We start from the raw sequence: 26,377 nt of genomic DNA, 5'->3' as shown, positions 1-26,377 counted from the left end.
AACTATATACACCCCCCTCTTTCCCCCTCTAGATCAGGCCAAAGCTTTATCTCTGTTTTCCAGCAGTGGCCAACCAGATGCCCAAGGGAAGCTCTTAAGCGGGACATGAGGGCAACAGGACTTTCTTGTTCCCCCAGAGGCAGGTGCCTCTTTTACGTTGCCTTCTCTTATACTGTGAAAGTAATACACAGCCATTGTGACTGGTAGTCATTGATTGCCTTATCTCCTGTGAATCCATCTAATCTGCTTTTAAAGCCATCTAAGCTGATGGTCCTCACCACATCCTCCGTGCATGTATACTTTGCCTTTCTGATGGAACTCAGGATGGCATGCTTGCAGGCTCATCCTGGCGCTGACCAGACTCAGATCTGCTTGCCTTCATCAAGGTTGTTGTTATCATGTACCTTCCGACTATGTCCCATTGACACCATAGGGTCCTATGTTGTTGGTTCTCTTCTTCCTTGCCTGCTTTTCTTATTCAAATGTGGCAGATTGCTAATTTTCCCAGGAGGAGGAGGAAAAAAGAAAATCGTTTTGAAGTTAGTTGTGGCTGCCTCTGCAGTGTCACCATAGGGAAATAAATGTGTGTGGAAATGCAATGCTTCATTTTCAAAGCTGCAGAATTCCATTCTTATACTTCTGCAACTTTCCATTGCTCTGGCCTTTCTTCCCTTGAAGTTTCCTTCTCTCCTCCTGCTGTGTTAAGAGTTTCCTCTCTCCAGCACTTAACAAGCTCCTGCCTCAGCTCAGAAACTCATCAGATTGGACAGTAAAATACTTTATAAAAACCTTCCAGGTTCTTACGTGCTCTGTTTGTAGCATGTTTTATGGACATGTTTAAACCCCTTGCTTAAGCCTAAAGTGCCATCAGAGCTATAAGATACGGCTAAATTTATGCTGTCATTTATCACCTTTTCCAGTTCTACACTTGAAAGCACTTTTTCTCATTTACATTGCTTCGGGTCCTGTGTCATGCCGCAATAATGTAATTCTATTTGCTTACCATTTGCAGTTGCAGGAATAGATTGGTTTGTGGGGAGGTGGGTTTGGGGGGGGGAAAGGCAGGGGCTGACATGTTTTAGGCCATCAAGAACCGTTCGATATGCTGCAGTCTCTTTTGAATGTGGGATTGCTTCAAGACTCTTGTCACACAAAAGCAAGTAATGCTTCATCTAGAGTAGGCCAGCAGCAGCCTGGTCTGTAAAAAGGAGGTCTGCTTAATTGGACACACACAGTATATGCAAGGTGTGGTAATGTGATAAGACAGAGACTTGCAGTGTGGCAGGTAGAAGAGCTTGCTTTGCGTTTGGCTGAGATAACGTTGCATTGCGTGATGATTTTATGCATTTGTCTCCTTCTCTTCAAATGCGGGCAGTGTTCCTCGGTAAAACTCCACACCTTGCCACCCTATGCTCGCCTGCGATGTAAATACAGTTGGAACAAAACGCATACAGCAACAGTCATGTCATTTGTGGGAGGTTGTTTAGAGATAAACTAGGGTAATCTTGCTGAAATGTATTTGCGCTTAAAACATACATTTATTTTGCTGGCTATCTAGCTAAACCTTGGAAACCCTAATTCAAACTTTAATCTGCCAAAAACACACAGGGGTTTTTCATGTGCTGAATCTGTCTCTGCCAGCTGGCATTGCTATCAAGGATGTAATGCTCAAGGTTTTAAAGTCTGCGAGCAAAATGTTTGACTACCCAGTGTCTTTTTCTTCTGTAGTGCATTCTGCGGGGTTGAAGTGTTGTTGTTTTTTGCTTCAAATCTTCTGCAACACAGAGCGCAGAGACTAAAAGTGTCATATTCTATTAATAATCTGCACTCGGAGATTGTGTTATAAAATCTGTGTCAGTCCACATCCCACACAGCTATTGAAGACCAGTGAATGCTTTTTTTATATAATGCAAGAGCTGGTGGCAGAATAAAGGCTGCCTGTATCACAACGTGCGATGCATGTGCTGTGTAGGCTTGGCTGGGAAAATGGCACATCTGTTCTCCAGCAATATGAAAGTAGCGCTGCGGTTGTTGTTTTTAAATCAGTTTGGGGACATGTCCTTCAGTGTGCATCTCACTAAAGAAGCTTGTGATTGTAATTTGTGTCCTTCTATAGCCCCAATTGAGTGACAATAATGGGTAGAATGAATGGAAGGAGTGGGCAGCAAGATTGCAGTCTCTATTCTTTTCCCCCCATCCCCTCCTCCATGTGTTTAGCCTAAGTTCTGAAAAGAGCCTTTGCATGAGGAGGAACTTGGCCAGTTTCAGGATTCTCAGCTGTACATCAATAATCTGTATGCATGCAATTCATCTGAACTCAAAACTACCAAATTTGCACCCCCCCAAACCAGTATACAAGCTGGAACATAGCTTTCCTTTGAAATTCATACTTTTCCACATTTTGTGATGCAGTTCTCCCTCCAAATAATGTGTGCAAAACACTTTTGTTAGTGAAAAGTGCACACACAGATACACACACTAAAATAATGTGCAAGAATGCATCATAGTAAGTGAATGCAGAAAAGCATATATGCTAGGCAAGATTACATGCAAATGTGTATATTAGGAAAAATATTAAATGAAAATGCATGTACATTTCCATGTAAACCTTGTTTCTCAGAAACGTAAATGTATATGGTGATTGGGCAAATTGAATTTAAGACTGGAAAAATGAGAAGCTAAGAGACAATGAAATTGACAGATTTGTCCATCTCTGCAACTTTGTGCATATTTTGCTCACAGTTTCAGGAACAGTCACCATGATGCACCTCCCTACCCCCAGCCCACACATTCTGTGAATGAGTTAAAAATCCTTGCAATTATTGTTCAAGCTTTGAAAGATTGTTGCAATAGTATTTCAGATACGCTGGCTTGAGAACAGATGGTTAAACTAGAATTTTTCAGGGTAGGCTGGCACCCTATAGGCAGCAGAACATTTATGTGTGCATCTTGGAAAAAATGGGTCCATTCACAGCTGCTAAAGCTTTGGAACCTTCTCATAAACTGCAGACCTTTCTGAAGCACAGTGAAGTATGGCAAGGGCCAAAGAGAAGGAGGGGACAAGAATATAGTCTGACTGGGTAAGTGGAGTTCATTGTAGGCTATTGTGGGTTTCCTTCTAGACCGAAATACCAAATCTAGCCTTGAACAAAGAGGTGGGAAAGGGAGCTGTAACTTTATGGATGGTAGAACATCTGTGTTACATGCAGAAGATCCTAGGTTCAATCCCTGACAAATCCAAGTAGGCTTGAGAAAGACTGCTATCTGAAATGTTGGAAAGCTCTGTCTGGTAGTTTCAGTAGCGTGTTGATGGTGTAGATAGAAATCCATGCAAACCTGAGAATGTACTTCAAGCACAAGAAATGAAGTCTTTGGGTGGTGAAAATTGTTTCTGCCAATGAATACTGTCGTTTTCATCTAAAATAATTCTGCTAGAAACTTCCCAACTAGGCTGAATGTTATGAATATGTAACAGTAATACTGTCTCCTTTACACGTAGCCAGAAGCAGGATCTGAGATGGCATTGCTTCAATGACTAACAGTCAGTCAAAATGTTATTTGGAAACACTTCAAGGCCCTTGCAAATCCTGCTTTGTTATTCATCCAAGTAGTCCCATTTAAAATCTGTGTGATGATTGTTTTTTACCAATTTAAGATGCACAGCAAATTCTAGTGTTTTGACAATGAGAACATGTGCCCGGCACATTCTGCAGGTCATTTTCTTACCCTCACTGCCTAGTTTTGCTGTTGCAAACTTAATTGTTGCCTGAATGCTTCGTTGAACTGATAGCAGTAAACTCAAAGTCGTGCCTTTACCCTTGAGCACCAGAGCAAAAACAAAACAAAACTTCCTACCATTCTGTTTGATTTAATTAATTAGAGATCCATGGATTAATTTGGTTTAATTAATCATTGCCCCAAGTTTCACTAGGCTACCAGACTGCAGAGTCTGAGAATTGTTGCTGGTAGTGTTGCTGGTACCTACAAAAACACAAACTTGAGTAATCCCTTTTACATGTAAAAGGGATGCTTCTATGCTTCTGTAAGCCCCTCTGAAGTGATGGACAGCCAGCTCAAGGCATGGCAATGGAGTAGTTTACATTGCAAATATAAACTCTCAAGACAATGGGCCACTTGTAACACAGAACAGTGGGTTGCATGTGCTTTTCACTCCCCCCCTGCTGCCCCACATCCTCTGTCCCGCTACCTCTTCCTTTATATTTCCCTTTGCCTCTTGTTGTCCAGCTCCCATTTTCCCACTGTGACCATGCATTCATGTCCAGTCATTTGTTCCCCTCCAGCCCATTCCACTACAGCATGGTTGGGGAACCTCAGTGCCAGTGGCCAAATGTGTCCTTCCAGGGCTTATTTTCCAGTAGCCTTGCTGTCTCCCAGTCCTTCTTTGCACTCTCCTTGAGTGCTTTTTCCGGCTGGAATGTGTGATTGGCAATGTCTCTTGCTCACGTGTGTAGAAAGTAGGATACAGCCTACTGTGGAAGTGTAAGAGTGACATCCATTGTTCTGACCACTTTTGTCTTTGGCCCCACCTACTACCACTGATGGGACGCGGGTGGCGTTGTGGGTTAAACCACAGAGCCTAGGACTTGCTGATCAGAAGGTCAGCGGTTCGAATCCCCATGATGGGGTGAGCTCCCGTTGCTCGGTCCCTTCTCCTGCCAACCTAGCAGTTTGAAAGCACATCAAAGTACAAGTAGATAAATAGGTACCACTCCAGCGGGAAGGTAAATGGCGTTTCTGTGCACTGCTCTGCTTTGCCAGAAGTGGCTTAGTCATGCTGGCCACATGACCCATAAGCTGTATGCCGGCTCCCTCGGCCAATAAAGCGAGATGAGCTCTGCAACCCCGGAGTTGGTCACGACTGGACCTAATGGTCAGGGCTCCCTTTACCTTTACCTTTTACTACCACTGAAAGGTAGCTGCTGGAAGGTAACCCACAATGGGTCTCACAGACTGAAAAAGCTTCCATACCTCTGCACAACGTGCTAACATTTCCTTGCCCACCTTGAGACCTTCTACTTTCCCATCTGTCCCCTTTCATTGTATCCCCTTCTCCATTCTCAGCCTAATTCTCAACCACAAATTCTCCTTTTCTTTCATGAGTTTTAGTGAAGCATAGCTTTGTCCTTTTACACTTAAGCATGTGCATTCACACCTCTTCCACTCCTACAGTACACCTCCTTAAAAGCTAAGCAAATTAAGAATGATCATCTTGTAGAAGTGTCCAGAGCCAGCCGCTTTAAGTCACTTGCTGCAAAAACAAGGGAAACGTCTTGTGTCACCTTAAAGCATGGGTAGGCAAACTAAGGCCCGGGGGCTGGATCCAGCCCAATCGCCTTCTAAATCTGACCCATGGACGGTTTGGGAATCAGCGTGTTTTTACATGAGTAGAACGTGTCTTTATTTAAAATGCATCTCTGGGTTATTTGTGGAGCATAGGAATTCGTTCATTTTTTTCCAAAATATAGTCTGTCCCACCACAAGGTCTGAGGGACAGTGGACCAGCGCCCTGCTGAAAAAGTTTGCTGACCCCTGCCTTAAAGACTTAATACATTCTGTGTGCCATAAGCTTTTTGGAGTCAAGTTAACTTCGCAATGTTTTCTACTCTGCTAAATACTGATCCTCCCCCTTAAAAACAGAATAAATTAAAGCAGTCAACTGCAGCCATGGGTTTACATCTTGCTCCTCCTTCTGCCCCCTAGCATCTAATTAAGGCAGGGTATGCAGTATTTTAGACTCCATATTACTGACTCTGCCCATTTTAAGGCTTTGGGGGACCAATGGGCTAAAATCTTGCTTGAGTTTCACCTTCCTTTTCACTTTACCATGCGTCAATGTCACACACACACACCCCCCCCCGGTGTTAAAAACAAAACTTACTCCAAAACCATATGCTCACAATCCTTTAAAGGCCTATCTATATTTGGCATCAGAAGCAGTATGTGAAGAATTTATGTTTGTAAAATTGAAAGACAAAAAAAAAATTATGGTATATAGGCTCCACTTGTGTTGTATAGCTTTCCTTCAGTCCTTCTGGCTTCTGCATATGGGAATCTTTTTTTAATGTCAATTAATGTAAACACCAAATAACAAGTTTAAAGAAAACATTTACACACAATTGAAAAACTGCACCAGGATTGTTGTAAATGCTATCTCGTCTTATTCTCCCCAACTTTTATTGGCAGCTAATTCAGATGTGAGATTATGAATAGGAATTTCTCATGTGCTATCTCTCTGTAGAGAGAACGGGTGACAGGCTTGACTGCAGGATTGTTGATGGTAATTTATTTTTAAAAATAAATAATTTGGAGGTTGCTCTTTTGCCTTCACAAGTTGAAAAAGGCCAGATTGAGATAAAAAGAAAGCTATGACAACATTTGGAAAAGCTTCAACCATCTCCCTGCTGCAAACTAAAGCTTCACAAGTTAATGGAATGCTTAAGTTCACAGGGGACAGAGAAACTGGAAGAAACATTTGGGTAAGCCCCTCACTAAAGCTTCTGCATCCTTTCCGGATGCTATGAAACTAAATTTCTTTTCTTTTGACAGTATCTTAAAGACTCCATGGAGATGTAATGTAGTAGCTACAAAATGGGGCAGGACTAGTACAAAAAGATCAACTCAAGCTCCCACTTCTGCTGTGCCCAAGTCCTAAGTGGTTGCAGACTGATAAGCAGGCTTACTCTGTTACTTGTCTTCAGCCACTCTGGAGCTAAATGCCAGTACATAGGCAGGGGCAGCAGCTGCTTGCTGCTGGCTGAGAGGAACCTAGGGAGGATCTGAATCATGTCAGAAGCAACTGTTGCTAGAGTTGATTTGGAATTAACCTCTCTCAAGCAAGGTTACTGGCCCCACCATTTGATTCTTCCCCAGCAAAGGAAGAAAGGGGCCAGCAACTGTTTTTGTTGAGGTGCGAAAGTATCCTACTTAAAAAAACAACAAGTCTAATTGTTGATGCATTATCCAACAATGACAGTTTGCATTTCTGTGGTGTGTTTAATTTAGGCAATTTGTGGCAAAGTTACATTGCGCCCCCCCCCCCCCGCATCATGTTTGTTTTGTGATTTTCCACATTAGGTTTGTTTATGCAACTCCTGTTAGTGGGGTTCTGGGATGGGGAGTTATCAGCAATGTGGCAATGCTTTATTTATGGTCATTGTTGGTCATCGTTGATGTGGACTTCTCCGTGTGTAAGACCTGGGCAGTTGCCTCCCATCCCACACAAAATATGTGTATCATATGGTTCACTTCTCAGTTCATGCTACTGCTTTATACCATTTTCTAGCACTGGGTAGATCACTAAAGGAGGGAGAACTTAATAGGAAATGTATGCAAAATTCCACATGTAACATGAGAGCAGAAATCACTAAGGCCACATTAATTCTTTACATTTTGATAACATGACCTCTCTCAGAAGAATGCCAGGAGTTCAGATATTTATACTGCATGAAACAAGATCCAAATACATTCCCAATCTGCGGAAAGATGAGAAAAATGTGGCACAGAACTATAGTTGTGTGCTTTTCCATAGTCTGTTGTGCGAAGTGACACCAACAGCTATCCCTCATTAATTTTAACGATGTAGAGAGTCTGGCACATATTGAACCTTAACTTGGTCATCTTCCTACTTGCGTCTTAATGAGGAAACAGCAATTGGAATGCCAGATATTTCAATCTCCACTCCTCTCTTTGTTTTCCCAGGTCCATGGGGCAGGTGCATGGGAGATGAATGTGGCCCAGGAGGCATCCAAACTCGAGCGGTCTGGTGTGCCCACGTGGAAGGATGGACCACGCTGGTCACGAACTGCAGGCAGGCAGAGAGGCCGGACAACCAGCAGAACTGTTTCCGGGTTTGTGACCGGCACAAGGAGCTATACGACTGGCAGCTGGGCGACTGGAATCCATGCCAGCCAGTTCTTTCAAGGAGCGTCGAAAAACTCGCAGAGTGCGTCCGAGGGGAAGAAGGGATTCAGAGGAGACACATCACCTGTGTCCAGAAATCGAATGGTGTTGTTGCTGAGGACACTATATGTGAGTACTTTGAGCCGAAGCCTCAGCTAGAACAGGGATGCCTCATCCCTTGCCGGCAGGACTGCATCGTGTCCGAATTCTCGGCTTGGTCAGAGTGCTCCAAGACCTGCGGCAAAGGGCTGATGCATCGCGTCCGCCACATTGTTGCCCCGCCCCAATATGGAGGCTCTGCCTGTGCTAACCTGACTGAGTTCCAGGTTTGCAACTCATCTCCATGCAGCACTGAGGAAAGCATGTACAGCCTGAATGTGGGGCCCTGGAGTTCCTGTTCGGTGCCCCACACACGTCACATAAGGCAAGCGAGGAAACGAGGGAAGAACAAAGAAAAGGAAAAGGACAAGGAGAAAGCGATAAGGGATCCAGAAGCCCGTGAGCTTCTGAAGAAGAAAAGGAACCGTAACAGACAGAACAGACAGGAGAACAAATATTGGGACATACAGATTGGATACCAGACGAGGCTGGTGATGTGCACTCACAGGAATGGGAAGACTGTTGCCTTGAGGTAATCCTGTTTTTCCTCAACTTAATCCTCTACAGGCAACGAGGATTTTGAGTGTGTTCTATCGACATGCGGGTCATTTTGGACCTGGGAGAGGACAGGATGGGGGCGGGGCGTAACAGGGTGAACGCAGGCTTATGTGGACTCTGCTGATGTGCACAGGGACCACGGACGCAGCTCCTGTGCAAATTGGGGGTTGGATGTATCTCTTTTTAAAGTTCTCCCCTTTTAAAGCTTGGTGGCAACCTCCCATGCATGAATCAAGGCCAGTGGGAGTGGATAAAGGGGACATTGTGGGTGGGTGGGGGAGTACCTGTGGGAGAACGCTAGTGGGTAAACCAGCGTTGCTGTCCCTTCAACCTTTACTCAATTTAAAGTATGGCTCTTGTTGCACATTTTATTTGGTGTCCAGGGTTTAGATGAGAATGATAGTGACCGGATATATAAATTACAGATCTTAAAGAGGAAATTATTTTGGAAGGACGTCATCCAAACTCAACATGACCAAATTCCCTAGACAAATCTGCACAGCAAGGCAGAGAGATGGTGAACTACGTAAATCAAAGTGTCCTTCATGCAGAATGAATAGAGGCCCCTGTGAGAGTTGAAAAGTTGGACCCAGCAATCATGTTCACTATGCAATAAAGCATACAAGTTGCCCTTTGAGATATACATATCACCCCCCCTCCCCCGCTGCCTTTGTTTCGTTATTATGTTTGGAAGTGGAAAAATAAGCTGCACTTAGAATTCTTGAAAGTGCAGGTGCAAAACCTGGGCAGAAAATTCTCAGTATCGTCTTTTCCAATTTTGCACACCCATTTCCTTATAGCGTGTTTGGGTATACATTCAGTTAACTTGGTGAATGAGGTAGAGTTTTGTTTTTCATTACTAATTTGAGCAAGGAAATTGTTGTTGTTATTGTTGGTAGCATCCATCTGTCTCGAGAGATAATGGAGTGTGCCTCCGGGGGTGAAGTCAAACCGCTGGAGAATCACAGCGCCTGCTGTGGCTGCAGAGACTGATAACTCAAAACTGCTGTTGCGTGTGTTGCTTTTGGTGTGTTAGCAGCACCAAAATGACATCTCCAGGGTGCAAACCTGGGCAGTCAGTATGGACGTCCTGGGCTGCCCAGATGACAAGACCCTCCTCTTGGCCTCACTGATGTGGTCCAAAGGAAAGCAGAGCAATACATTTGGCACCAGCTTGGCTGCAGGAGTTGCCAAAAGGAGGCATACAATGCACCATACAACTGTCTTAGTGACTCCCCTCTGGGTTTGTGTAGGGTTTACTCCTTAGCCATTTCTTCTCGCAAAGATATATTTTCAAATAGGGATATGCGAAACCCTCAATTATAAATGGAAAAAACCCAGCGTTCCTGTGAGATCAGAATTTCAGTTATCTGGATAAGATTTTACATGCTTAGCTTGAATAAGCGTTCATGTTCAAATGAATGCCCCATGAGCTTGATGTGGAGATTTATATATTTACATGCCCCATTTTCCTCTTTACTGTAATGCTTTACCCATCAATCTTACCCACAGTTGGTTGGAGATAACATAGTGTTCAATTGAACATCTGATTAGTAGGGTTTAAAACCACAGCCTTAAATTTTAGTCTGCACTCTTGTGCTCAGCATGTTGAAAGATTGCATCCTTGCCCTTTTTAAAAATTTGCTCTACTTGGTATTCTTTTGTACTGATTTAACTTGCATCGAGCACCATTGGAAAACATTTTTAAAGTGGCCATTCAGTCAGTTCTCGAACTGGAAATGCATAACAGAGGTTTTGCTGTTCCCTTACAACAATCCACTATGGTCTAATGTTCCAAGAGAGGCTTGGCAACAATATACATTATGAAACGGTCAAAATAAATTACTCATGCTCATCTCCTTGCAAATGTTGTGACACTTGTCACGGAGGAAGTACAAATGGGCTTTCTTTCACCAGCCTCCCTTGATACAAGGTTTGCAGGGCTCAAGGAACATCCATGTCTTTATGCTGTCACTGCTCTGAACCAGAATCACCCAGCCACAGAGGACTCAACCAGATGTTTTGAGAGACACAGGGTTGCTGTTGCTCTTTGTTTCTTTCCCTCCTCTTTAGATAAACACTATGTGTGATGTGGCACAATTGTTCTGTGCAGTGCTTTCCCCCAGCCTCATATCACTGGCCGTCTGCAGTGGACATAGGACATGGCACAGGAGGAATGAAGTTGCATCATGAGTTATGTTTACCTAGATTGTGTGTAAGAGTGTGGCCAGAGACACAGAACAGTAGTGTAGGAACATAGGATGCTGCCTTATGCTTCCAAGTCACACCATTTGTCCATCTACCTCTGTACTGTTGACCTTGAGTGGCAACAGCTCTCTCAACGGGGCATTCCTAATCCTACTGGAGATGGTGGCAATTGAACCAGGGACCTTCTGCATGCAAAGGAGATGTTCTACCACTGAGACCGTTTCTTAAAATCTAGTGAAGCTGTAGCTTTCAGGGCATACCAACCCACATTACCTGAAAGATAACGGGTCACAAGAAGACTCTGCAAACTAATGCATAGGAACAAAGAATTAGTTCGTTCATAGACACATCTGGCAAAGTTTTCTTTTGAAGCAGCATTCATATGGTTCTATGAACGCCAGTGCAAATCCAGCAGATTTAAAAGGGCCAGCTTTTCCCCAGAATTGTTCTTGTTTCGGCCTTATATGTCAGATACTGAGATTCCTGCATTTCACAGGGTTAAGCGAGATTGCCCTTGGGGTCCCATCCAACTCTACAGTTCTATGATTCTACTCCCACTGAATGACTGATGGCAATAATGTGCTTGTGTCTCAAACATAGTTCTCTTAAGGGTATTTTTAAATAGTACATAAGTAAATGTGCCACTTTTCTCATTGGTTACAGGACAGTTTATAGTTGATTGGTAAATCAAATACTTTTCATCAATGGTTGTTCCCTGCCTCCCTTAGCACTGCTGAAGAATGTGACTTAGGCCACATTTGCACCATACATTTAAAGCACCATGAAACCACTTTAAACAGTCATGGCTTCCCCCAGAGAGTTCTGGGAGCTGTAGTTCCTTAAGGTGCTGAGAGTTGTTAGGAGACTCCTAGTCCCCTCCCAGATCTACAGTTTTCAGAGTAGTTTAACAACCAATCTCTTGTTTCAGAGAAATATGGGTATTGTAGCTCTGGCATGGGAATATTTTATTATTTCGTAAAAATTATATACTGCTTGATTGCAAAACAAACAAGCAAACACGCCTCAAAATGGTCTCCTCTAACAGCCCTCAGCTCCCTGAGAATAGGAGTCTCTTAACGACTTATAGCACCCTTGACAAACTGCACCTCCCAATAGTTCTTTGGTGGAAGCCATGGCTGTTTAAAATGGTATCATAGTGTTTTAAATATATGGTGTGGATGTTGCAGCCTAAGTCACACTCTGGAGCAGTGCAGAGCGAGTTAGGGCCAGTCCCAGGTGTTAGCTGGAGCACAAAGGGACATCCTGTAGCATAGTTAGCTAGCTGCAGGTTACAAAGCCCTCTCTCTCCAGGGATGGTGGTGAACTGGGAAAGAGAAGCTGGAGAGTTGTTGCCAATATTCAGTTAGGTGGACCAGAGATAGGGGCTCAGTGTAAAGCAGCTTCCATATACAAATGTCGGAATGCAAAACAAAAAATGGCAATGTCCAGTCTTGGAAGCAGTTATGTCCATATTTGTAAAACCATTCCCTTTGACCTGCTGCGATATATCCATTTGCTGAAAGTGGCACTGGAACGTATTTCATCCCTTGCCTGTGGTAATTAAGGTGCCCAGTCTTTTTTCCAGATTGGTTTGAGGGATATTTCAGCCTGATCAATAGCTGTGACAAGGTAAGTATCTGAAGGCATGGTCTGTTTTCATTACAGACTTCACAGCGATCCATTTAAACAGAGAGTGAAGGCAAAAATTGGGTACTGGTGTGGATTTTCTTATTCTGGCTTTGAGAAACAGATTGAGAGAGAATGAAGTCTCCTGAATCTGGCAGTTGTAACAAATAATAATAATAATAATTTATTTTATTATTTATACCCCGTCCATGTGGCTGGACTTCCCCAGCCACTCTGGGTGGCTCCCAACAGAACACTAAAATCATAATAAAACTTCAAACATAAAAACTTCCCTAAATAAGGCTGCCTTCAGCTGTCTTCTAAAAGTCAGATAGTTGTTTATTTCCTTGACATGTGATGCGAGGGTGTTCCACAGGGTGGGCGGTCCTACCGAGAAGGCCCTCTGCCTGGTTCCCTGTAACCTCCCTTCTTGCAGGGAGGGAACTGCCAGAAGGCCCTCGGCACTGGACCTCAGTGTCTGGGCAGAACGATGGGGGTGGAGACGCTCCTTCAGGTATACTGGGCCGAGGCCGTTTAGGGCTTTAAAGGTCAGCACCAACACTTTGAATTGTGCTTGGAAACGTACTGGGAGCCAATATAGATCTTTAAGGACTGGTGTAATATGGTCTCGGCAGCCACTCCCAGTCACCAGTCTGGCTGCCACATTCTGAATTAGTTGTAGTTTCTGGGTCACTTTCAAAGGTAGCTCCACGTAGAGCACATTGCAGTAATCCAAGCAGGAGATAACTAGAGCATGCACCACTCTGGCGAGACAGTCTGCGGGCAGGTAGTGTTTCAGCCTGCGCACCAGATGTGTATAGAGACATCCTGGAGGCCTACATGGGGGGAGAACTCCTAACCACCCTCTCCACAATTTCCCACAAATTTTGTGAGCCTCCCTTGTATTTCTTAATACGTAGCTTTTATATAATGCCTTAGAAGGTTCATAGCATTTTATGGACTTTTTATCTGTGTAAATCTTACAACCACCCCATAAGGTGGCCAATATTATCTCCATATTTCATATTTGCATCAAGAGTCTGAGTCACTTGCCTAATAGGTTTATGGCAGAGAGAAGAGCTGGAATTTGGAATTTGTGGGCTTCCACTCATGGTTTTCGGCACTAAGCCACAACTAGCCGTGTTGTCCGGCCCCATCTTGCTTCTTCTAAGATGGGACACCTTTCAGTACAGGATTCCAGTTATGAGCTGTGAAAGGAGCACAGGCTGGGGAATACAGCTGTGCTTCATGACCCCTGCTTGGTAGTGCTGGACCCTGTACTAAAATTACCAGGTTACTGCCAAAAGAGATGGAAGTTTGTGTTTTTTTTTTCTTGTTCTTTTTCTTTAAAGCATACAGATACTCTTGAATGACCAAACGTATGCATTGTGGACTACATTCAGTGAAAAAAAAAAGATTCGTTTTATTTCCTTTTTCTTTTGAAACAAAATAATTTCCAATGGAAAATGAAAATCATGTTTATGAATGCTCAGGTTATATAGGACACTAAAAGGAGGAGAATTAAAGCAGAGAAATGCTGCCCACAATAAAAGAATAAACAGCGTAGTGTAGTTCCCTAGACAGCTGCAGAATATGAAACCCCCAAGCCCTCAGGAATGTGGAACCCCCTTATCATGTAGAGTTAATGGTCTACAGCCGAACAGTCTTGCATGTGAAAGCTGCTGTTACTTATTTAACCTGGAATTATTGTGCTCTTTGTATGTAGGAGGTAGGTTCCCCACCCCCTTTCATTTTAAAGCTGGAAATAACAACTCAGCATTCAATTGTTTCATTTCTGACATGTACCCAGAGATTATGTTGGCAGCATTCTCCCTGCTGAATTTAGTTACGTTATTCATTCCAGAACAATGGAGGAGTCAGTATGTAATCAAAAGGGAAATCAAGTAGGGGAAAATAAATGTTAACAGTTCTAGTGTGCTGGGAATAAAAAGTAATTTGGGGAAATGCCAAAAAAGGGTAAAATGACAAGAAGCTCCAGCATAAAAAGGCAGTACAGTTGAGAGTGAGGGGAAGTTAAGCCAGGGGAGTACAGTGGTACCTCAGGTTAAGTACTTAATTTGTTCCGGAGGTCCATACTTAACCTGAAACTGTTCTTAACCTGAAGCACCACTTTAGCTAATGGGGCCTCCTCCTGCTGCCGCGCTGCCGGAGCCCGATTTCTGTTCTCATCCTGAAGCAAAGTTCTTAACTTGAAGCACTATTTCTGAGTTAGAGGTGTCTGTAACCTGAAGCGTATGTAACCTGAGGTACCACTGTACTCTACAGAGTGAAGGGTTGTTGTTTTTTTTTTTTTTAAAAAAAAAGCCTGGTCCTTTTGTTACCACTTATGTGGGAGCAGCTTGGAGCACCATTCCACCCTGAAAGAGCTCCATACAGCTGTAACAGCCCCCGGGAAACTGGATAAACACTGGCTTAGAGAAAGTCCATAGTATGGTCTCCTTCCACATATTCCCTGGCTTCTCTTGGTGCTCAGCAGAAGAGGGAAGGAGAGGCATTGCATGTAGATGTGGCAAATGATATTTTCTACTAAATACCAGCCCTGACACATGTGTATTTGCTGTAGAGAGCAGTCTGACCGTGGCTAAAAACCAGTATTTTGAAACAAGCAGCTGAAGCCTAATAGGTTTCAGGAGAGCACAAAACAGAAGAGACCATAATTCAATGACTGTTGCCCTGAAGACATATTTTGATAAACCTTTTCTTAGTATGTTTTTTAGGTCATCCTCTATCCGGTTTCTACTACTTGATGATGTAAACCCCTTACCCTTGCTTTGACCTTACGTTGGATTTCCAGAACAACACTCAGTATACGTAGTTTCTAATACTATTTAGCCATCCGAAAGCAGACCAAGTAATGGAAAATTCTATTAGGACAGACTTTTCTTTTCATATTAGCATTTTAACACTTTTGCATATATATCTGTGGTCACCACCATGCAGACACCTTTGCATATGGTAATCCATCATAACTCAGGATGAAATGGTTTGGACTTGCCGTACAAGTTTTCCCATTATATATGTTAGTATCTTTATTGGTTTGAAGCACATGGTTTGGTTAATGGGAATAATGTATTATTCATACATTATTTCCATTAATATATTATTGAAGCACATGGTTTGGTTAATGGGAACCTTTTGCGCTAACTCAGCACTGTAAGTTTCACTTTGGTTTTTGAGAGTCAGACTTGGGTTATCTGTCTACAACATGCTATAATTCTTGCAGCCTTTTACCTGATGGTGATATTTGACACTTGCCATCAGCTCCAATTTCTCCCTAGGCAATTATCGTTGTCTCAATTCACCCCATGGTATTCACGTTAAGTGAAAAGCTGCATCCACTACTAAAAGCAGGCTGGAAGTTAATGTTTGCATTTTACTTCTTGGTAGGGAATCTAGAGCCAATTTAGGAAGCTTACACTTTCTAAAGTGAGCGCCGCATGAAGTACAGCTATGCCTTGTGCTATGCATTCCTGCGCATAATGTCTCCCTTCCCCCAGCAAGCACTGATCTATAGGTCATTCTGGTTCTTCAGTTCATTGCTAGAATAGTGCAGAATCTGGATTTTTAAAAAGGTGAAATGACATTTACCATTCCCAAACTTTGAGAATAGCATGGCAAAAGTTCCCATGAAACTACATCCTCTGCCTTTTTACAGTAGCCGCCCTCATTCTGGAATTTTTCAGGCAGGAAATACTAAGGATATGGTGCTAGGCAGCAGTGGAGATTGTAAAAAATGACATATGTGGGGCAAACAGTTTGCACCTGTTCATTCTCCCTCCTTAACACCAAGATGCTGCCCAGGTTTGCAGCCAGTCAACATGACAATACATATAAAGCATTTTTCACCTCCTTGCTCTAATTGCTACATGTCTGAGTACCTTCAAAAGCAAAAGGGTAAAATGTAGCCCTGTGAATGTTTACGCAGGATAAGTCTCATACTTTTCCATTGGGCTTACTTCCTAGTCAAGGACTGCAGCTCTAAGAAAAGTTTTTGAGTGTCAATTCATTATTCTTACACATATTTATCAACATATAAGCAGTGTGAAATGCTGTTATGTAAATAAATAGTAGTAAATAAGTTTTCCCCCCTATTAAATAACAGCAGTTTTGACAAATGTGACAATATGTGTCCTTCATCAGTATATACTGTTGCTTGTAATCAGTCCTTTTTTTCTAAAAAAAAAATGTTTAAGGGTACTCTCATTTCCCTAAGGTAAAGGTAAAGGTACCCCTGCCCGTACGGGCCAGTCTTGACAGACTCTGGGGTTGTGCGCCCATCTCACTTAAGAGGCCAGGGGCCAGCGCTGTCCTGAGACACTTCCGGGTCACGTGGCCAGCGTGACATCGCTGCTCTGGCGAGCCAGAGCCGCACACGGAAACGCCGTTTACCTTCCCGCTGGTAAGCGGTCCCTATTTATCTACTTGCACCCGGAGGTGCTTTCGAACTGCTAGGTTGGCAGGCGCTGGGACCAAGCAGCGGGAGCGCACCCCGCCGCAGGGATTCGAACCGCCGACCTTTCGATTGGCAAGTCCTAGGCGCTGAGGCTTTAACCCACAGCGCCACCTGCGTCCCCTCTCATTTCCCTACTCATATTGAAATACTGCCCGTCAGTGAGACCAAACTTAGATTCACAAAATGTTTAGGGGTATGCGTACCGCTGCGTACCCCCATAAAAAAAGCACTGCTTGTAATAAAACAGGAATGGGTTCCCTAGTGATTGTAATGCATTCTTCCTGGATTCCGCTTAACTATTCTCTAGGAAATTAATCCCAGGAACTCTGCAATTTCTTTCATCTCTTTCTTCCTTCAAAATCAACAGCATTTCAGCTTCATCTGTGCTTGGATTCAGGTGTCACGTCATTTTCCATTTTCACTTTGTTAACCCATTGTTCATCAGTTCATCTCTCTCTCTGTATGTATATGTGTACACACACACACATACACACACACACACACACACACACACACACACACACACACACGTCCCAGGCTGGCTGATGCATCTGCTGGCAATGAAAGCTGACAAATGACCCATAATCCAGATCAGTGTTCCTCAACTTAGTGCCCTCCAGATGTTATTGGACTAAATTTCCCATCAGCCCCCATCAAGCATGGCCAATGGTCAGCAGTGATGAAAATTGTACCCTAAAAATTCTGGAGGTCACCAGGTTGTGGAAGGCTGAACCTCAAAGACCACATTTAAAACATACATTTAAAGTACAGTGGTACCTCAGTTTACAAACTTAATCTGTTCCGGAAGTCCATTCTTAAACCGAAGCCATTCTTAAACCGAGGCATGCTTTCCCTAATGAGGCCTCCCACCGCCGGTGCCCTTCCACCATTCGGCTTCTGTTCTTAGACCGAGGTAAAGTACGCAAACTGGGACACTACTTCTGGTTTTGCAGAGTTCATAAACCAAATAGTTTGTAAACAGGGCTGTTCTTAAACCGAGGTACCACTGTACTATGATACCCAAAGGAATTTTGGGTATGATAGTTTGTAGCTCTGGGAATTGTAATTCTGGGAGATGACTAGGGGTCTCCTAACAATTCTCAGAACCCTTAACTACTGCTCACAGAATTCTTTTGAGGGAAGCCATGTCCATTTAAAGTGGTATCATAGTGCTTTAAATGTATGGGGTGGATGTGGTCTCAGATGCCAGAATAATTTTTCATTTGCCTCTGAATTATCGATTGACTTCACATATAGCTATAAGGGTGAGGCTGTATGTGTACTCACAGTGATTTCTGCAGTCCTTGCTGCATGAGGAAGCTGTCATAGCAGCTGTTGGTTATCTGAACTGTGGAATATATTTGTGTGATGAACGCAGGCTCATTTGGCACTATTCATATGTCAGAAATCGTTGCCTCTATTTGTGCGTATCTATTACCACCACTTTTTTCTGCAGGGAACAATAACGGGTGCTTTTTCCCCCTTAAAAAATTAATCTCATTTGACTAGTGATTGACAGTTAACATTTTGTGCCGTTCTAGTGATAGGCCTTAATGTCAGTTAAGCATATCACACTGAAGTGTAATACCATCCGCAATGGAGAGCCAATAAGAAAGAGAGAGAGAGAAAGGATGACACAGGAGACCCAGCCCATATGTTGCGCAACAGTGAGAGGAAAAGCAATTTAAAGGCAAAGGACAGCATGAACTGCTTGCACTACCTAATAACTAACAACCCGGGGTGGGGCTAGAAGCAATCCCCATTGGATACTGGCCTCTGTGCCCTATCACAATACCCTTTCCCTGTGTTGTCAAAGGGAAGCTTTCCCAGGTCTTAGGTTTGGTGGCACTTCCTCCCCGCTCCCCCGACCCACAAGCCCATTAAGCACCCTCTAGTTTGGGAAGTGGTATCGGAGGCCCTTTCTCTGCTTAGCTTCCCCTCTGCACTGTCATTTCTGCCAAGTGCCCAGGAGTCAATAATTGGGTTAAGAAAAGGACAGCAGCCATCATCTAATCAGCTGGTCCATGTGCAGATAAAGAAAGAACACTTTTTCTAAGAGGAAAGCAAAAAAAAAAAAAAAGGACTTAGGCTGCTGCATTTGGCAGCCAAGAGATTTAGTACAATTCCTTTCCATCAACTGGCAGCTACCCAGTTTCCTGAGGAAAGGAAAGTAGAAATGTCCTCCATAGTGGCTGGTGGATAAGCAAAAACTAATTAATGAATGAATTAATTAAATGTTGGCTCTTTCCCGAATTCGGCTTCCTTTCAGACTGCATACAGGAAGTGACATGGCTTCTGATCTGCCCTGCCCTTGTGATTCCACCCAGCTGCAGACAGTTGTTGACCAGGGGCCTTCTTCCTCCCATGCTGAACATGAAATGTGCCTCTTCTAGAAGGTGGAGAAGTTTTGCCTACCCATCCACTTCTAGAAGAGATGGGACCTAATGTCTCTGAATATTGGCAGTAGGTCAACTATGAGGGATGAAACTGCTTGCAAGTATTTTATGCCATGGATGTAAAAATTAACAGGATTTCAAATGAGAATATTAATCAGCCCTGCCCCATATAAAAGGCTAATAGAATTGTAAACCATTTGTTGACATCAATTAGGCAGTGTACTAAGATGACGTTTCTTAATTGGAAATGAATTGCCACAGATACATAGTTAAAGCACGTTACTATACATACACACACTTTTAATTATCAGCTTGGCAATTATAATTTCAGAAATAACTACATTCTGACTTGCTCATTACTATAATTTAATATGGCTCTTAATACAATCTTTCTTATTGGATCCAGCATCAATAATCTAAAGTATTAACAAGTTAGTTATCTTATTACAAACAGATTAAAGAAGCCTCTCCTCTAATTCTTGGCCATCTAAATTTCTAGAACAAGGTGCAGAAATGTCTGTTTCATGAAGTAGAAATCACTTCCCAGAAGATATGGGTATAAGAAGGCACATTTTATTGTGCAGTGTGTATCATGCAGTCATAAAAATTAATAAATGCATACATTTTTCTGAGTACCTTAATGCTCTTTTACAGCTTTTGCCAACAAGAGACGCTACCAATTACCTTCCAGTCCTGTGTGATCACTAAGGAATGCCAGGTGTCAGAATGGTCTGAATGGAGTCCATGTTCCAAAACATGCTTTGATTTGACATCCCCCAAAGGAAATCGTACAAGAACACGGACCATTAAGCAGTTTCCTATTGGCAGTGAAAACGAGTGTCCAGAGCTTGAAGAAATGGAACAGTGCACGTCTCAAGGAGATGGGGTGGCTCCGTGTATCACGTAAGTATTGACATGTCTCTAGACCTTCAGCAATGGGTATGCCTGGGACTCCCGTTATTCTTGCAGCCTGGGAGCTGCTGCAGGGGCCCTCTATTTTGCATTAGTGGGGTGATGTGTGAAGCCCAGGGTTACATTTCAGATAAATAAATAGTAATGGAAGGAGCCCATGGGCACCAGAGTTTCATTTTGGGAGTAAATCAACGTAATTGCTGGACAAGAGCAGTATTTTCCACAGAATATTTTTCGCAGCAAATTCTCAGTCTCTGAAGCATTCTACACACAGAGGGATAAAAGACCCGTTCTGTGTGCAAGGCTGATAAATATTCCTTGAGCATCCTGATGTCTTCAGCAACTGGTCAGTAGGGGAAAGATCTAAAAGTAGCAGTAAATAAATTAGTCCTGCTTAGAGCCCAGAAGACATGGCAGTAAGCAGTTTAGATTCAAACGATTTCTTTAATGTGCAGCTTCTAATTGAGATTAATATTAGCACATGAACATAGGGAACTGTCTGGGTTCCCTCCCCTCCTCCCACGTTTAATCTTCTCTTTCATTTTCTGGGAAGGAGTCGCGGAGTGCAATAGTATGTATGCCTACTCAGAAGTAAGCCCCTTTAAACTCCCTGGTTAGTGTGTATAGTACAGGATTGCGGCCTTAGCAAAGCTATTTTTGATGTTGTGTTATTTTGCTTTCCTGTCTTTGATTGTGGGGCATTGTCATTCTTCTCGGAAGAAAAGAAATATCATTCTCCATCTCCCGTGGCCTGTAGAAATGGTTCCCTTGATATCTGCTTAAAGCGCTGGTTGAGTGGAGCGTCTTGTGACATTTCTTTCACTTCATAAGGCTGATTGAGATTTTTAACTCTGTAACAGATCTTTTTTCTCTGTGCACTGGGCTGATTGGAAAGCTCACAGCTTCTGATCATTCATCATTGCTCAGCAGGGAGGCCTGAGCATTCCAGAGAAACCGCCATCATCTTGACAATGAAGGAATGAATATATATATATATATATATATATATATATATATATGAGAAGCAAAAGTGAATAGGAAGCAAAAGCTATAGCTATGCATGATAAACTTTTCTGTTTCTTATCAAAGGGAAACTGAAAGTTTCTAATTCCCTTCCCTGCATGCAACATTTTCAATGTATACGTGTTTATCTTGGATTTCCTTGTGTTTTCATTGCATTGTTTTAGCTTCAGATTGTTGCGGCAGCTTACCCAGGCACTCCGTTTTGCCTCCATTCAGGCAGCAATCTGCCTGTCGGTTGTAATACATAAATAAATCTATTCATTCTTTCAATAATTATCTGTCATTTAGTGTAAATAAAGCACTCCTCTCTAACCTGGAATGCTGGATTGTATATAGGCTTAATGCCCCTTGATCTCTAGGTAAGCGGTATAGGATTGTAGCCTTACTTAGATGAACATCATTCCCATTGAAACCAGTGGGACCTAAGCCATGGCGAGCTTGTACTGCTGATTTTAAAGGGACCTAAATTCAACGAATGTAGTCTGTATCTGAACCATTTTAGCTAATTAAAAAAATAAACCTTTGGATTGCTTCCCTGCTGATAACGAAAGCCAGAATGTTAAGACACTTTGCTTATGACGTTAACTCCGATTGCTTTATCGTGCGTTTCAGTTGCTAGTTTTATCAATTGGCAATTTATTTGATTCAGGTATGGATGGAGAACCACAGAATGGACAGAATGTCGCATTGACCCTTTACTAAGCCAACAGGATAAACGTCGAGGAAATCAAACAGCTCTATGTGGAGGTGGGATTCAGGTTCGGGAGGTATATTGTGTGCAAGCTAATGAAAATCTCCTCTCCTATTTAAATACCCTTAAGGAAAAAGAAGGTATGTTTGAAACAATAACGAATGAATTAACATAAATGTTAAACCTTCCAACGTTACCGTTTTCAGTTCTCTTAAAATCACATTTCAGTTATATGGTATAAATGCTTTCTGAGTTATGACATTTGTGGAAATGTGGAGCATAATGACTACAAGACTGGGCCACAAATCAGGGAGTCTCTCTGGTTTGATTCTCATTGTTGCTGTTAATGCATTAGGTGGCCTTAGGCAACCCATTCTCAGCCTTATGTCCCCTCACCTGCAACACAGGTGACAGTAACTTACTTTACTGGGTTATTGTCAGGATGAAAACCACATAATGTGCATGAATCAATTGGAAGTGTATACAAATGTGAAGTTTTTTAAAAAATTATTATTATTATTATCATCATCATCATCATCATCATCATCATCATCTTTAATTGGCCATTGTTTCTCAACTGAATGTTAGGAATTGCTAGTTCAGCACCAAATACCCACCTGCTTCAAGTATCCAATGAGCAAAGATGCGTATCTTGTAACTCAGTGCTTCGTACACCTGTTACCTGAGACCCTTTAACCAGAGAACTGGGGCCGGCATAGGACACATACAACATATGTGCTCTATCACTGAATTCTACCCACTCTACTTATTTGATTGCCCTCAAGTTCCTTCACCATGCATAAAGGATCTTGCCAGCAAAAACAGTTAATTCTGTCATGCAATGCAGCTCCAGGTTGGTGACCCAGACACTGTTTGGGGTCAGTGGTATCTGATGTTTACCGCAGCCATATGCATTGGGGGATCAAGACAATGCTAGCATTGTGAAATATATGAGAGCAGCCAAGTGATAACTGTCATCAGCAAGAAAACTATTTCTATTTCAGAATCCATTTGTAGTTCTTCAGTAGCTCAATTTCTCATTTAAATGAAAAGTTTATCTTTACATTCCCTTCTTATATTACCTGGAAAATCTCTTGAATCTCACAACCCCTCTTCTCATTTATAGTGGACAATGTTCCATTTAACAGTGTGTTGCTATGATCTCCCTCTTTTTTGCATGCCTCCCACAACTGAAGGCTGCCCATGCCAATCTTGTCCTCTCCAGATGTTTTATTTATTGAATGAATTAATTTATATGCCGCCCCTTCATCAGAGACACAGCAAAAACTTTCTAAAACAGTTAAAACATTCTAAAAGCAATTACAGTTAAAAGTATCCGAAAGCAGTTACAGGTCAGGACTTTCTAAAAGCAGTTAAAAACATTCTCCTGTCCAATGATCTTAAGGTTGCCAGGAACAGCATTCTTCAGCCAAATGCTTGGTAAATAGGAATGTTTTCATATTCCTCCTGAAAATTAATCATGTTAGAGACAGGCACACCACACTAGGGGAGGGCATTCTACAACTGGGGAACCACGGCTGAAAAGGCCCTGCCACAGGTCAGCACTAACTGGGTGGCCCCCAGTGGCAGCACCACCACAGCCTCACCTCCAAGATTTCATGTGCTAGTACTAACACCCTGAATTGGGCCTACTAGGTCACTGGCAGCCAGTACAGAACTTTCAGGACTGGTGTCACATGGTCCCATCGGGGCTGTCCACTTCCCAACCTAGCAGCTGCGTTCTGCAGTGGCTGCAGCCTCTGGACCATTTTCAAGGTAGCTCCACATAGAGTTTTGGACTAGAGCCCCAGCCCACATTGATGTGCTGGTTGGGAGTGATGGGAGTCCTTGTCCAAAACATCTGGAGTACATCAGGTTGATGAAGGCAGCCTTAAGGTTACAGTATATTTATGAATCTAAGAAATCTTCCATGGGCATGGAGATTGCAAAAGAAAAAGGCTCCATAGACCACCCCGTAGAATCAGCATTCTATCAGGTTAATCTCTCTCTAGCAACTTGTAAAGACAAAGAGACTTTCCCTTCTCTGTATATACCGGCATTGAAATGGGAATTTTACAAGTTCACAAAACTCTTGATAACTTGCACTTGCGGAATCGCACAGGAGAACTTAACCAGTGGATTGTATCTTTAAGTAAGTGACATGCTCTAAATAAGTGAAGCAATTGTATGGTAGAATTTAACAATATAGATCTCACTCCTTCTTTAATGGTATAAAACAATTCATAAAACCCAAATAAACTTGAATAAAATGCATCCTAGCCCACAGTTTCGAACGACCTGAAACACCCACAATATATTCTGGTATTAGGCTGTACACATTGACTTTTAAAGAAATACAGCCACAGAGGTGTCCTTAGCTTGTTTCAAATAAGAATGATGTTTTAGAGACCCAGAACATGGTCTGTGCACACGGAGGTGTTACTTGAGAAGGCTGGATAGCCAAGTGCCGATTTTGATCCAGATACTTGGATCAAACCATTCTTGCTCTGCATGTGGCACATATTTTGACCCAATAATAATGATGGAAGTGCATAATTTTTATAATGCAGACCATCTGAGAGGACAGGGCAATCAACCAGTCAGTGAGGAAGAATCAAAATGTTTGTACCGTTTAGATGGTGACAGTAAGTCTTGCACAAAGAAAGACGTTAATAAAGCCAGCAACAAATTTCCAAAGGGGATCAGGAGTTCAATAGTCCATAACATCTTTTCTTAGTATAGGCTGACATCAAAGCTATTCTTGTTAGAATGTGTTAGGAGAACTGGAGACTATTGAACTGCTCTGTCTCAGTAACCTTCCCTAGAGGTTCAGCTAGTAAAGAGAGAAAGTTGAGCTTATGTTTATAAAGCTGTAGGAGGCAGGAGGACATCACAGAGGTAAACTGTATTGAGATTTCTATGTATTATTCAAAGGTGATGTGACCATCCCACACCTGGTCTCCCTCACACACGTACAGGCAGGCAGGCCTGCATATACACGTAGGGACACAAACACACCCACACCCACACCCACCCACCCACACACCTCCCACTTCTCTGCCAGTCTGTGCCGATCAGCACAGTCTGAACTAGGGAATGGCAAACAAACAAAGGGAACTCAACCACTATAGCTGTCAGATGCTCCATACTTGCAGTGTAAGCTGTGTAATTCTAAGCAGCTCGTTCTGTCTTAGGCTGTCTTAAAAACCCTCCGTTCTCTTGTATTCATGGCGGTCTTTGTCCCTGCTATTTCAGAAAGTCAGTCACAGAGCACATCGAGGGCTAGTGCTGCACCACTTCTATCAATCACTTTTGAAATAACAGGTATGTAATTGAGGCCTTCAGTCTGACGGTTCAATGAAACACGTCTAAGGACTCGCTCTTCAGTTTGAGAAAAGTGTGTTGGCTGTATAGAGGACACACCGCTCTATTAAAAACAAACAAACAAACCAGTTTCTCTGTTTCTGAAGCTGTGGGCTTTCACATTAAAACGTTGAAGATATTAAAAAGAATGATAAAAGAGCATAACTGATTACACTTCAGCATGCATGGAACAATATGGATAAACTAGAAATTTATTTCTTATATACCTTTTAATGCATTTAGCGGCTCCTTTACTTCCTGTGCCGTACAAAACATTGTGACTTACATGATCTATTGCTTATAAACCTTAATTCAGAAAGTAAGGGGTTGCTTTCAGCTACATGTGCAAAGCTGGGGTGCCTTCCAGACGTTGGACTTTAGTTAGCATGGCCAATATAGTCAGTAATAGTGGGATTTGTAACCCAACCACCTTTGTAGGACACCACACTGACTACTCCTGGTTTGGAGAGCCTTTGGTTGTTATCACAAGGACCTTCTTGGCAGTGGCCACACAGTGAAATTTGATCCCTTTGGATTCTAGGCAGGCCTCTTCTCAGTTGGCCACAAAGAACATCTTTTTTCTAACCATCAATGTTTTCTATGCCAGGAGTATAGAATGGAGGTGATGTTGAACTCTACTGCAATTCCTTTTTCATGGCTGTGTTGTTAATTTCTGTGCTGGGATTAGGTTTTAGTGTTCTAAATGAATATTTTAAATGGTTTTATTTGGCTGTGTATTTATGTTGTGAGCCACTTTGTGGAGCAATAAATTATGCAATTTCATTGCAGCCTCAGTTACTAGAGTAAAGGATTTCCTAGAGTGAAGTAGCTTTGTTGGTAAATAAATAAAAAAAACCCTTCCTCCATATATGCGATCCTCTTCTGTAAATCTGATACAGTGAAATTGTGCAAGATGATCCTCAAGGTTTGGGCTGGAGATATCACTATAGCATGCACCATTCACAAGGCTGGGCTGGAAACAGCACGGACCAGCTTTTCTTCTCTTTTTTTAAAGCTAAAAATGGAGCCTTGGTGTTCAGAGGCAGTATACTTGTGATTGAGTTATCTCAGAGCTTATGTGCTGTTTATGAGCCCCCGGTGGTTATG

General features: G+C 42.6%; 1 protein-coding gene across 4 annotated transcripts in view; it reads left to right on the top strand.

Moving 5' to 3' along the window:
- The window catches only part of THSD7A (thrombospondin type 1 domain containing 7A), a 220,362-nt gene that overhangs the window by 80,625 nt on the left and 113,360 nt on the right, over positions 1 to 26,377 (top strand). For 3 of the 4 annotated variants that reach the window (XM_079948231.1, XM_079948228.1, XM_079948230.1), the window contains exons 3-6: positions 7,720 to 8,551; positions 19,936 to 20,184; positions 21,866 to 22,047; positions 25,163 to 25,231. In XM_079948231.1, coding sequence (XP_079804357.1) covers positions 7,720 to 8,551; positions 19,936 to 20,184; positions 21,866 to 22,047; positions 25,163 to 25,231 — 1,332 coding nt within the window. The remainder of the gene's footprint in view (positions 1 to 7,719; positions 8,552 to 19,935; positions 20,185 to 21,865; positions 22,048 to 25,162; positions 25,232 to 26,377) is intronic. The other variant, XM_079948229.1, reaches the window with a different exon arrangement.

The sequence above is a fragment of the Podarcis cretensis genome (assembly GCF_951804945.1).
Source record: "Podarcis cretensis genome assembly, chromosome: 12".
NCBI lineage: Eukaryota > Metazoa > Chordata > Lepidosauria > Squamata > Lacertidae > Podarcis > Podarcis cretensis.
Note: the sequence above shows the minus strand (reverse complement) of the source record. Positions and strands in the feature narration are given on the sequence as shown.